The following is a 13,710-nucleotide window of genomic DNA, read 5'->3' as shown; positions in this document are numbered from 1 at the left end:
ATACTTCAGCCCCGTTGTAGTAAAGGCTAAGATACCATTTACCTTCCTAATAGTTCACTGTATCTGCTTGCTAACTTTCTCTGTTTCAGCTAATTTAGGGGGGTTGCCTTTTAGGGTAGGTAGGGATAGGTTTAGGTATCTGGGGGTCCAGGTGACAGGGGAGTGGGCGACACTGCATAAGTGGAACTTAACAAAGTTGGTGGAGTAGATAAAGGAGGACTTTAGGAGGTGGGATACACAGATGATGGCGGGAGGGGTCCAAGTGGTTAAGATGAATGTCTTGCCAAGGTTTTTATTTGTATTTCAGATGCTCCCGATTATTATTCCGAAGGCCTTCTTCCGGAATTTGGTCAACGTAATTTCGGAGTTTATTCGGGCGGGGAAGGTGAAAGGGGGAAGTGGGCTGTGATACAGAGGCAGGGAGAGAAAGGGGACTTGGCGTTACCGCACCTGCTGCACTATTACCTCATACGCTGCAGGAAAGGATGTCCCAAAGCGTGGTACATTGGCGAGACCATGCAGACGCTGCGACAACGAATGAACGGACATCGTGCAACAATCACCAGGCAGGAATGTTCCCTTCCAGCCGGGGAACACTTCAGCAGTCAAGGGCATTCAGCCTCTGATCTCCGGGTAAGCGTTCTCCAAGGCGGCCTTCAGGACGCACGACAACGCAGAATCGCTGAGCAGAAGCTTATAGCCAAGTTCCGCACACATGAGTGCGTCCTCAACCGGGAGCTGGGATTCATGTCGCATTACATTCATCCCCCACCACCTGGCCTGCAAAATCCTACCAACTGTCCTGGCTTGACACAATTCACACCTCTTTAACCTGGGGTTACCCCATCTCTGGATCTGTAAAGATTTAATCACCTGCTAATGCTCGCATTCCAAGCATTGTCTGGCATCTTTGAATCTGTCTATATATATGTTTCTGGAACATACTTCTTCATTCATCTGAGGAAGGAGCAGCGCTCCGAAAATTAGTGACATCGAAACAAACCTGTTGGACTTTAACCTGGTGTTGTAAAAATTCTTACTGCACTATTATTGGGTGGTGAATGTGGAGAAAGTGAGGTGATAGTGGGAGGGAGAGAGGCCAGAATGGGTTAGGGTGGAGGAGGAGTCCTGTCGGGGGCCCAGATTCAGGGCCATGGTAACGGTGGCACTACCATTGTTACCGAGGAGATATATGGAGAGCCCGGTTGTACAGTCCACGGTTAGGGTGTGGAACCAGCTGAGGAGACAGTTTCGGATGGAGGGGATGTCGGTGCTAACATTGTTGTGTGTGAACCACGGATTCAAACCGGGGGAGACGGATGGCATGTACAGGAGGTGGAGAGAGGTGGGGTTGATGAGGGCCAGGGATTTATATTTGGAGGAGAGGTTTGCCAGTCTGGAAGAGCTGCGGGAGATGGGAGAGCTCCCGAGGGGAGTGATTTTAGGTATCTACAAGTGAGTGACTTTGCACGGATGGTGTGTAAAGGGTTCTCGAGGCTGCCGAAGTATGTCCCATTGGAACGGCTGCTGCTTCCGGACATGGAGGAGGAGGGTAGGATTGGGGACATCTCCGGGTGGCTGGGGAAGCAGGGGGAATGCACGTGATGAGGATTCAGGAGAAATGGGAGGAGGAGTTGGGGGAGAGATACGGTGGAGAGTGAGGCGCTGGGCGGGGTGAATTTGACCTCTTGTGCGAGACTGAGTTTGATACAGTTAAAGGTGGGATGGGATACAATGAGTTACAGACTGGAATCTAATCGAGGGGTTCAGATGGTTTATATATAGAATAATGGATACCTGGGAGTGAGTTACAGACTGGAATCTAATCGAGGGGTTCAGATGGTTTATATATAGAATAATGGATACCCGGGAGTGAGTTACAGACTGGAATCCAATCGAAGGGTTCAGATGGTTTATATATAGAATAATGGATACCTGGGAGTGAGTTACAGACTGGAATCTAATCGAGGGGTTCAGATGGTTTATATATAGAATAATGGATACCTGGGAGTGAGATACAGACTGGAATCTAATCGAGGGGTTCAGGTGGTTTATATATAGAATAATGGATACCTGGGAGTGAGTTACAGACTGGAATCTAATCGAGGGGTTCAGATGGTTTATATATAGAATAATGGACACCTGGGAGTGAGTTACAGACTGGAATCTAATCGAGGGGTTCAGATGGTTTATATATAGAATAATGGATACCAGGGAGTGACTTACAGACTAGAATCTAATCGAGGGGTTCAGATGGTTTGTATAGAGAATAGTGGGCAGCACTGTAGCACAGTGGTTAGCACTGTTGCTACACAGCTCCAGGGTCCCAGGTGCGATTCCCTGCTTGGGGCACTGTCTGGCACATTCTCCCTGTGTCGGTGTGGGTTTCCTCCGGGTGCTCCGGTTTCTTCCCACAAGTCCCGAAAGATGTGCTGTTAGTTAATTTGGATATTCTGAATTCTCCCTCTGTGTACCCGAACAGGTGCCGGAATGTGGCGATAAGGGGCTTTTCACAGTAACTTCATTGCAGTGTTAATGTAAGCCGACTTGTGACAATAATAAAGATTATTATTATTATATTTATGGCCTCACTCAATCCGGTCTCCAACTGAAAGGCAGCTGACTGTGCAAGTGGACAGTCACTGTACTGCCAGCAGATGGTGGCGCTGCTCCATGTCAAGCCCTTCCAGCCAACATGGGGAAAGTGTGGGTCAGGATGAGAGAGATCAAGGGGGGATTTCAGGAAGCGCTTCTTCACACAAAGGTTACAAAACCAAGGTGAGTAAATGTTGGTCAGATACAGATCAGCTATGAGCTGACTGAATGGTGGAACAGGCTGGAGGGGCTCAATACCCAACATGTTCTGTAAAATTATCACTTTGACATGAGGATCTCAGGATATCTTTAAAAGATGAGAGACTGATAAATATTGGGAGTCAGAAGGATTTTTGTATCCATGAAGTAGAAAAAGTTTTTTTAATGTATTTTATTCCAAATAAATTAAATAATACAAAAACATCAGCAACCTGGGGAACATTCTCCCCAGCACACAATGTTACACTCTGGACAAATGTTTCCATTTTACACATTCCCCCCGCGCGACGGACAATTCCTCAAACGTGGCCACCGACGGTCCCCACCGTGTGGGGATCAGAATCCCCTCAGATATGGGAGTCACTGAGAAATCCAATCGGGAATTCAGGAGAAACATCTTTACCCAGAGAGTGATTACAATGAGGAGGTCACTTTGTTCACTGAGAACAGGGCAGGGGACGCGGTTCAAATAGAGGGAGTGTGTCCTTGCCCACCAGTTCAGGGCTGGACTCACTCTGACTGGGTTTGGGGATGGAGACGAGGCCCTTGTTTCAGGTGAAGCAATATTTTAAATCCAGGCTCGATGTACTCACAGTGACTCCCAGTGGGATTCAATGGAAAGGGATATTGTCCAGAGTGTTCAACAAGAGGCTGATTCACTGTCTCCCATTGAGTGCTGCCACCCCAGTCGAATATCCTTTTCATGAGCATCACTGTCTCAGTAACAAGTCTTGTGAGGCAATAGCAGAATCAGCTTCACGATTTGTTCAAGCTAACAGAAGATTAACAAGCGGATGGAGCAGGAGGTGAACAGGAATTTAAAGATGTTATTGTGCAGTCGATGTCCCAGTTCCAGATGTGTAAATGTGATCTAGTGACTGACGGAGCCTGTCCCTTCATCACTCTCCAGTAAATGGAAGCTCTGCCTAGGTAGGGTGTGTCTGTGTGTGTGAGTGTGTCTCTGTGGGTGTCTGTGTGAGTCTGTCTATCTGAGTGTGTGTGTCTCTCTGAATGTGAGTTCTGGTGTTGTAAGACTTCGTACTGTGCTCACCCCAACCTGGTGCTAACCTGGTGTTGTAAGACTTCGTACTGTGCTCACCCCAGTCCAACGCCGGCATCTCCACATCTCTGAATGTGTGTGTATATGTGTGTGCCTGTCTGTATGTGTGTCTGTCTGTGTGTTTCTATGTGTGTCTGGGTCTGTGTGTGTATTTGCGTGTGTGTCTGTCTGTCAGGGTCTCTGACTGGGACTGAAGACCCCCCTCAGGACAGTTTCCAGCACAAACACTTTGATTCAGTCAGAGGCAACAACAAATTACATTTATATAGCGCCTTCAGTGCAGTGAAACATCCAAAGGGACTCGACAGCAGCGTAAATCAGACAACATTGAGACTGAATCTGTTGTTCGAGACGCTTCTCCCCACAGGCAGAGAATGTGCAGCATCTGAGAAATGAGCAGCTCCAACACAGCATTGTTCCTCTTCACTCCAGTTACACAAACTCGGCACCAACTTTCCATCTTCCTGTCCAGAAGCTGATCGGAGAGGTTCAGGCAGGATTGAGGGGGGAAAGATGGGCCCGGATTTGGGAGAGAGAGAGACTCTCCAGGAATTTGGGGAACAAGGGGGAGGTTGGAGGTGGGGGTGGACATTTTCAAAAAGATGTTTTTTGTAAGAATGAGGGTCAGGTGGAGACAGGGTGGAGAGAGGATAAGGAGGGGCTCAGGGGTGAGGGAGGGGCTCCAGACACAATAATGGGGTCAGTTTGATTTAATTCCAAAGTTCCTGACACTGAGATGTGTCACTGATCACGTGAAGTGAAATCCAGGAAGTGCAGCCCTGAACAGGAATTGAAAGTGAAAGAGCTGGAACAGGGAAGGAGAGAGAGACTCTGAGCACTGGGATGGCGTCTCCAGATCTCACACAGGAACTAATCTGTCCCATCTGTCTGGAGATATTCACCCAGCCGGTGTCTCTGGAATGTGGACATCATTTCTGCAGCTCCTGCATCTCTCAGAGTTGGCAGAAGGTCCCGGGCGATGTTTCCTGCCCCCAGTGTCGACAGGTCTTCACCCAGAGCAACGTCAGGCCCGCTCTGACCCTGATTAACATAGTGGAGAAGTTCAGAGAGCTGAAGGTGAAGGTGACACAGCCACAGGAGGAGTTTTACTGTCAGGAACACGAGGAGAAGCTGAAACTCTTCTGTGAAGATGAACACAAAGCGATCTGTGTGGTGTGTGGGGTGTCCAGAGCTCATAAGACGCACAGTGTGATCCCAATAAAGGAGGCAGCCCAGATATACAAGGTACTGCATCACTGTTACTGACACAGGTAGATGGGGAAGAGGGACAGGGTGTAAGTAATAGAGAGAGAGAGTGTTTGTAGAATGTGGGGAGGGGAAGAGAGGGCAGGAGAGAAAGGGGTAGGGAAGGGGAGAGGAGTGTAAAGAGGAGAGTGTTGGAACGAGGAAAGGATTGATTGAGGAGGGGAATTAACCTGGAGGAGGATAATTGTAACAAACAGAATTAACCCACAGCTTCTACTTTGTTTATTGAGTGTCAATCCTGAGAATATCTCCTTCTCTACCTCACTAGTCTCACTCTATTTAAAACAGCAAACTCCTCCAGAATGTGACAATGATTGTTTCCTTTGACAAACCCCTTTGTGTCCTTTCTGTCTCAGAACAACTTAGAAACATCATTGGAAACTCTGCAGAAGCAAATGGACCTCAGTCTCCACAGTAAAAAGGAACGCGAGGATGGGATTTTACACATGAAGGTAGGAGAGTGTCCTTTAGGCTTTGTGTAAACTTCCCTGTGTTTGTTATTGAGAGTGAGTGAGCTTCTCACACAGTCAGAGAGAGAGTTTTACTGAATAAAATGCTGCTGCTCCAAAGTACACTGCGAGCTGCTCCCCGAACTGCAATACAATGGAGCGTCTGTAAACTGCAGATCATTATGACAATGTGAAAATGTCTTATTTTCTCTCTCAAATCAATCACATCAATTGATTAAATAAATCTTGTCTGTAACTCACTCCCGTGTATCCATTATTCTATGTATAAACCATCTGAACCCCTCGATTAGATTCCATTCCGTAAGTCACTCCCAGGTATCCATTATTCTATATATAAACCATCTGAACCCCTCGATTAGATTCCAGTCTGTAACTCACTCCCAGGTATCCATTATTCTATATATAAACCATCTGAACCCCTCGATTAGATTCCAATCTGTAACTCACTCTCAGGTATCCATTATTCTATATATAAACCATCTGATCCCCTCGATTAGATTCCAGTCTGTAACTCACTCTCAGGTATCCATTATTCTATATACAAACCATCTGAACCCCTCGATTAGATTCCATTCCGTAACTCACCCCCAGGTATCCATTATTCTATATATAAACCATCTGAACCCCTCGATTAGATTCCAGTCTGTAAGTCACTCCCAGGTATCCATTATTCTATATATAAACCATCTGAACCCCTCGATTAGATTCCAGTGTGTAACTCACTCCCAGGTATCCATTATTCTATATATAAACCATCTGAACCCCTCGATTAGATTCCAGTCTGTAACTCACTCCCAGGTATCCATTATTCTATATATAAACCATCTGAACCCCTCGATTAGATTCCAGTCTGTAACTCACTCCCAGGTATGCATTATTCCATATATAAACCATCTGAAACCCTCGATTAAATTCCAGTCTGTAATTCACACCTTGATGGTTCTTATTTAGGATTAACCGTTGGAATCACTTTATAATGTTTGTTTGTGACTCACTCCCACAGACCCAATATTCCATCAAATTATTGAGCCGGTAGTGAGCTGTTATTATTTGTTAGTTGTACTGGATGCAAATTGTTTTCCTATATCCCAGTGGACAGAGACCAGGGACACTGGGATTATAAACGTTGTTTATTCCGTTCTGTATTCAATCTGTTCCAGGCTGAAGTTGACAGACTGAGAAATGAAATCAACAGTGAATTTGAAAAGATGCACAAGTTCCTGTTTGAGAAGGAGGAGCTGCTGAAAGCAGAGTTGGAGAGAAAAAGCAATAAAGTGTTCGAGGAAATGGAGAGCAATTTAACCAAAACCATGGATGAATTGTCTTCTGTTGAAGGAGCAATAAGAGATCTAAAATCGAGGCTGGCGGTACAAGAGGCCCCAGAGTTCCTCAAGGTACAAAGTCTCTTTGTCTTGTCCAGTGAAACATTCCAGAGACTGAGGGCGGGCACTCTGACCTTTAACCTCTGGGATTGGGCAAGGCCTCAGTCTGATTGGTTGGGTGATTGTTTCTTTCTGCTGTCAGTAACGCTCCAATGGGAAATGAGGTGAGATAATCTCAGTGTGATTCCGATACTCAGTGTAACCACGGCACTGATTGATGGTTGGACTCAGAGAGAGCTGGGCTGGGAACTGGAGACGTTTACACTGCTGCAGGTCGAGTTCTACTGGTGTGGGCAGAACACCCAGCTGGACAACAGTGAGAGGCGGTGGAGGAGGATGGTGTGATCGACCGTGTCAAAGGTTGCAGACTGATCGAGAATAATGAGGAGGCGAGAAGGGGTGAAAATGTAGATTTCTACTCGGGATTTACATCAACAAGAACTCTTTAATCTGACTCGATCATATCTATTCTGTTTCTTTCCCCTCAGGATATTCAGGACCTGTTGATGAGGTAAGCAGGTTTAAAGAAACAGTTTTGTGATGTGATCACTGCTGTCTCTCTAACACACACTGATTTCCAGACCTGTTTTTACAGGAGTCAGATGGTGTTTCACAAGCCTGGAACTGTCTCCACTCAGTTACCTGTGGATATCGCTGGTGAACCAGCCAAATACATCAAAGTGTGGAGGGAAATGAGAGCAGCGATTTCTCCAGGTATCATTCTCTGTATATTACCGTCTCCCTGCTGTTATCCACGTGATTAATGAGGTTTGACACACTGATGAAATGATCATAAGATCAGAAGGAATAAGAACAGGAGTGGTCCAGCCCAGTGAACCTGCTCTGATTTTTGATAAGATCATGTCTGATCGAATTGTGGCCTTTACTCCACTTTCCTGCCTGTCCCAGATGACCCTTAACCCCCTTGTTGATCAACAATCTATCGAACTCGGTCATGAATCAATGACCCAGCCTCTGCTGGTCTCTGTGGTAGAGAATTCCAAAGACTAATAACCCTCTCCTAGATGGAATTCCTCATCTAACACAGGAATAGTCCTGGAGGATTGCGAATGTGATGCCGTTGTTTCAGAAAGGGGCAAAGGTTAACCCAGGAAAGTACAGACCTGTCAGTTTGACATCAGCAGTGGGAAAACTGATAGAGGCGATAATATGAGATGAGAAAAATATGCACTTCGAGAAAAATTAATTAATATTAGCCAGTCCTCATGGCTTTGTCAAGGGCAGGCCATGTCTGCCAAATGTAATTGAGTTATTTGACAAGGTGACACAGGTAGTGGATGAGGGTAGTGCTGTGGATGTTGTATATTTGTACTTTGAGAAAGCATTTGATACAGTGCCACATGGCAGGTTGGTTAGCAGATTAAAAATGTTTGGGATTGAAGGGTCCTGGGCTGCATGGATTGGAAATTGGCTAAAAGATAGGAGACAGAGGGTAGGTATAGATGGCCATTTCTCAGACTGGAGACGAGTTGCAAGTGGTGTTCCCCAGGGCTCAGTGTTGGGACACTTGCTTTTTACGATTGATATAAATGATTTAGAGTTGCGTGTTGAGGGTAAAATCTCTAAATTTGTAGATGACACTAAGCTCGGGAGAATACCGAATTGTGACGATGACGCTGGGCGACTTCAGAGGGACATTGACAAGTTGGCCAATGGGTAGATACCTGGCAGATGAATTTCAATGCAGTGAAATGTGAGGTAATGCATTTTAGTAGAAGAATCATGGGGAGACAATATAGGCTCAATGGTACAACTTTGAGGGGAGTACAGGAGCAGAGGGACCTCAGGATTCAAGTGCATAATTCTCTGAAGGGCGTTTGGCAAGTTGAAAGAGTTGTTAAGAAGGCTAAATGGATCCTTGGGTTTATAAATAGAGGCACAGAGTATAAAAGCAAAGATGTGATGCTACACCACTACAAATCATTGGTCGAGTATTGTGTTCAGTTCTGGGCACATTATTTAAGGAAAGATGTTAAAGCCCTTGAGAGAGTGCAAAGGAGATTTACTAGGATGATACCAGCAGTGAGGAATTTTAGATACAAGGAAATATTGGGGAAACTTGGGCTTGTTCTCCAGAGCAGAGAAGATTAAGAAGTGACCTTATTGAGGTGTTCAAAATTATCAACAGTTTTGACAAGGAGACTCTGTTTCCACTGGTTGGTAAGTCAGTGACTAGGAGTCACAATTTCAAGATGGCCAGCAAGAGAGCTAGGAATGAGGTGAGGAGAAACTTCTTTACTCAGAGAGTTGTTGGGAATTGGAATGTGGTACATGGGAGAGTGGTGGAGGCGGATTCCACAGGAGGTTTCAAAAGAGAGCTGGATATATATTTGAATGTGCCGAATTTAGGGGACCACGGAGACAGGGCTGGAGAATGGGACTAGCTGGGCCGCTCTTTTGGGAGCTGGTACGGACATGATGGGCCAAATGGCATCCTTCTGTGCTGTAAATAGCAACATCTCTGTCTTAAATAGAGGCCCCTTCATTTGATGCTGTGTCGCCTACACCTCGCTTACCCCAGAGATCAAACATCCTCCCAGCATCTACCCTGACGAAGGAATCCCTCAGAATGTTATGCTTCAATAAGATAACCTTTTATTCTTCTAAACTCCAGTGAGTACAGACCAACCTGTTCAACCTTTCCACATAAGGAAATCCCTTCATCCCAGGAATCAGCAAAGTGAATCTTCTCTGAACTGTGTCCAATGAGAGTCTCTCCCTCCTGATGTAAGGAGATCAGATCTGAACACAGTACTCAAGCTGCAGTCTCACCAATCCCCTGTACAGTTGCAGCACGTCTTCCCTACTCTGCACTCCATCCCTTTTCCAATAAAGGCCAACATTCCATCCGCCTTCCTCATTCCTTGCTGTACCTGGACACTAACTTTTAGTGATTGATGTACAAGGTCCCCCAGATCCCTCTGTACTGCAGCATTCTGCCGTCTCTTTCTGTTGAAGGGACTGTTTAGCACAGGGCTAAATTGCTGGCTTTGTAAGCAGACCAAGGCATGCCAGCAGCACGGTTCGGTTCCCGTAACAGCCTCCCCGAACAGGCGCAGGAATGTGGCGACTCGGGGCTTTTCATTTGAAGCCTACTTGTGACAATAAGCGATTTTCATTTCATTTTCATTTCATCTTCATTTCAAATCATTTGCTGATTTTCTATTCTTTCTGCCAAGGGGGACCACCTCACATTTTCCCACTTTATACTCCATCTGCTAAATCTTTGTCCACTCACTTAACCGGTCTATATCCCTCCGCAGATGCTTTGTATCCTCCTCACAACTTCCCAACCAAACTTTCTGTCATCAGTAAATTTGGCTCCAGATTTGGTCTCTTCATCCAATCACTAATATAGATCAGAAACAATTGTGTCCCCATCACTGATCCGTGTGTCACTCCACTAGTCACAGTTTGCCAACCTGAAAATGAACCATTTATATTGGCTATGCCAGGTAGTTTGCCAATCCTCTATCCAACACCATGAACTCTTATATTGTGCAGTAATATTTTACATGAGGACATGTCGTTTGGAAATCCAAATACACAACATCTACTGGTTCACCTTTATCTACCCTGCTGGTCCCATACTCAGAAAGCTCTGATAAATGTCTCAAAAACAATCTTCATTTAACAAAACCGTGTGGACTCAGCCAGATTGTATGAAGATTTTCTAAATGTCTTGTGACTCCCTCCTTCACAATGGCATCGAGAGTTTCCAAATAACAGATTTGGCCCAAATCTTCCTGCTTTGTCTCCCTCCTTTTTTGAAACATTTCCAAACCGCTGGGACTTGTCCAGAATGGGGGGAATTTGGAAAGATTACAACCAATGCATCCACTTTCTCCAAAACCACTGCTTTAAAATCCTGGGTTGCAGGACATCAGGTCCAGGGGACAAGTTGCCTTTCATCCCAATAGTTTTCCAGATACTTTCTCTTTGGTGACCATGATTGATTTTAAGTTCCTCCCTCCCTTTTTCCCTCCTGCCTCTGTCCTGGGTCAGAAGCAGATGAGGGTCAACTTGTCTTAACCGAGGTCTTGTCCTGGAGAGAGATGTTTATTCTCAGTGAATTGATGCTGATCTATGCTGAGTGAATGGAGCTGAAGGAATGGGGAGAAATGTCTTCACACACTCTGGGCCCCCTCCCCCGCAGGCCGTCGCCCTTCAACGCTGCGTTTCGGCCGGCTGAGAGCCGGTGTGGGCGGCGCCGGTGGGACTCGGCGTTTCCACGACGGCCGCTCGGCCCCTCCCGGCCCGAGAATCGGCGGGCCTGCCGCAGAGAGCGGCTCGCGACCGATGCCGAGCCAACCACGCCAGCGCCGCTCAGCAGAGAATCGCGTGCCGGCGTCAGGGGGGCGTGGCGCGATTCGCACCGCTCCCGGGGATTGTCCGGCCAGGCCCCGGGCTGAGAGAATCCCGTCCTCTGTCCCTGAGCTTCCACAGTTCCTGGGCTGAGGAAAGTGGTGATGTCCCATCACCGTCTGTACACGTCTCGTCATTCACTCCTGTTTTTCTCACAGTAACAGCTTCCCAATCATGTTCTCTTCCAGTTCCAGCATCTCTCACCCTGGACCCGGAGACGGCAAACAACCGACTCATCATTTCCCAGGATCTGACTAGTGTGAGGTTCGGAAATGAGGAGCAAGATCTCCCTGATCATCCGGGAAGATTTAATGAATACTTGTATGTTTTGAGCTCCCAGAGTTTCACATCAGGGAGACACTACTGGGAGGTGGGTCTTGGACACAAGCCTTACTGGATTGTGGGTGTCTGCAGAGAGTCTGTCAACAGGAAAGGAGAGATCACAGAGTCACCTGAGAATGGATTCTGGGTCATCACCCGGTATCCTAACTGCAAATCATCGAAAATCCCGGATGTCATCACCCAGCGGAAAGTGAAACCCCGGAAGTTGGGAATTTACCTGGATTATGAGGGAGGACAGGTGTCATTTTACGATGCTGAGGACATGTCTCACCTGTACACCTTCACTGACACATTCACCGAGAAACTCTACCCCATCTTTAACCCTTGTAATCACCCTGACCCACTCACACTGCTCACTGGGTAACACAGTGGGACACGTTTTGGGAGGTCGGAGTTTTAGTGAGAAGCCTGATTCACTGTCTGAACAGCTCATGTTGTCCTGATTCTCTGCTGTGTGCTGTCAGGGGGTAAGTGTGTTTCTGTATTGTTTATTCTGTAAATTTAACTCAGATTCTCCACCCATCCCACTGTCCCTCTCTGAATATAATGGGACCCAGAAACACTGGGCTGGTATAGAATGAAGCAAAATCTCCTGAATTGTGGTAACTGTGCCCAGCTCTCGAACAATTCATTGTGAATCTTTATTTTGTTTCCTCCCTTGAATAAATATTTTATTTGAAGACGGGACTGACACCTGGTGTGATGATTACTGATTCAGTGAATGAGCAGAAAGAATGTTTTCTCTCCTGTCTGGGATGTGGATGTCGCTGGCTGAGCCCTCGTTACCCATCCCTAATTGCCCTTGAGAAGGTGGTGTAGGTACACCCACAGTGCAGTTAGGGAGGGAGTTCCAGGATTCTGACCCAGTGACAGTGAAGGAACGGCCGATGTGTTTCCCAGTCGGGATGGTGAGTGACTGGAAGGGAAACTCCAGGTGGTGGTATCAGGAATGAGAATATCAGAATAGGTTCCGGAGTAGGACATGTGACCATTCAGTAAGATCCTGTCTGATCATCAACACCGACTCCACTTTCCCATCCTATCCCTTCATTCTCTTTGCACTCAGGAATATGTCGATCTCTGTGTGGAATATACTCACTGACATCTCACCGAGAGAGAGAATTCCAAAGATTCACAACTCTCTCTGAGGGAAGGAATTTCTCCTCATCTCAGTCTTAAATGGACAACCCCTTATCCTGATTCTGTGACCCCCTCGTTCTGGACGAGTCTCAGCAACTACCCTGTCACGATCTCTGAGAATTGTACATGTTTCAATAAGAAACCTGTTATTCTTCTAAACTTCAAACAATATTGATCCATCCAACTCAATCCTTCCTCATATTGGAAAACCCTTTCATCCCAAGAATCAATTCCGTGAACCTTCATTGCTCCCTCTAAGGTAAGTACATGTTTCCTCAGGTACGGAGACTAAAACTGTCCACAGTCATCCAGCTGTGACCACACTCAATCCCTGTTACATTGCAGCAAGACTTATAGTCTTATACTTCAGCCCCGTTGTAATAAAGGCTAAGATACCATTTACCTTCCTAATAGTTCACTGTATCTGCTTGTTAACTTTTATTGGGTGGTGAATGTGGAGAAAGTGAGGTGATAGTGGGAGGGAGAGAGACCGGAATGGGTTAGGATGGAGGAGGAGTCCTGTAGGGGGCCCAGCTTCAGGGCCATGGTAACGGTGGCACTACCGTTGTCACCGAGGAGATATATGGAGAGCCCGGTTGTACAGTCCACGGTTAGGGTGTGGAACCAGCTGAGGAGACAGTTTCGGACGGAGGGGATGTCGGTGCTAACATTGTTGTGTGTGAACCACGGATTCAAACCGGGGGAGACGGATGGCATGTACAGGAGGTGGAGAGAGGTGGGGTTGATGAGGGCCAGGGATTTATATTTGGAGGAGAGGTTTGCCAGTCTGGAAGAGCTGCGGGAGATGGGAGAGCTCCCGAGGGGGGAGTGATTTTAGGTATCTACAAGT

General features: G+C 46.5%; 1 protein-coding gene across 1 annotated transcript; it reads left to right on the top strand.

Annotated features, from left to right (window-relative positions):
• The first annotated feature begins 4,717 nt into the window (after window positions 1-4,717).
• LOC140389124 (E3 ubiquitin-protein ligase TRIM39-like) lies at window positions 4,718-12,400 on the top strand. The gene is made up of 6 exons (XM_072473280.1): window positions 4,718-5,119; window positions 5,497-5,592; window positions 6,771-7,004; window positions 7,481-7,503; window positions 7,588-7,706; window positions 11,414-12,400. The coding sequence occupies exons 1-6, from the start codon at window positions 4,718-4,720 to the stop codon at window positions 12,082-12,084; spliced, it is 1,545 nt and encodes a 514-aa protein (XP_072329381.1). The 3' UTR covers window positions 12,085-12,400.
• The last annotated feature ends 1,310 nt before the right edge of the window (window positions 12,401-13,710 follow it).

Source organism: Scyliorhinus torazame, chromosome 14 (genome assembly GCF_047496885.1).
Source record: "Scyliorhinus torazame isolate Kashiwa2021f chromosome 14, sScyTor2.1, whole genome shotgun sequence".
Classification (NCBI taxonomy): Eukaryota; Metazoa; Chordata; class Chondrichthyes; order Carcharhiniformes; family Scyliorhinidae; genus Scyliorhinus; species Scyliorhinus torazame.
This window is presented reverse-complemented; position numbering and strand designations above follow the sequence as displayed.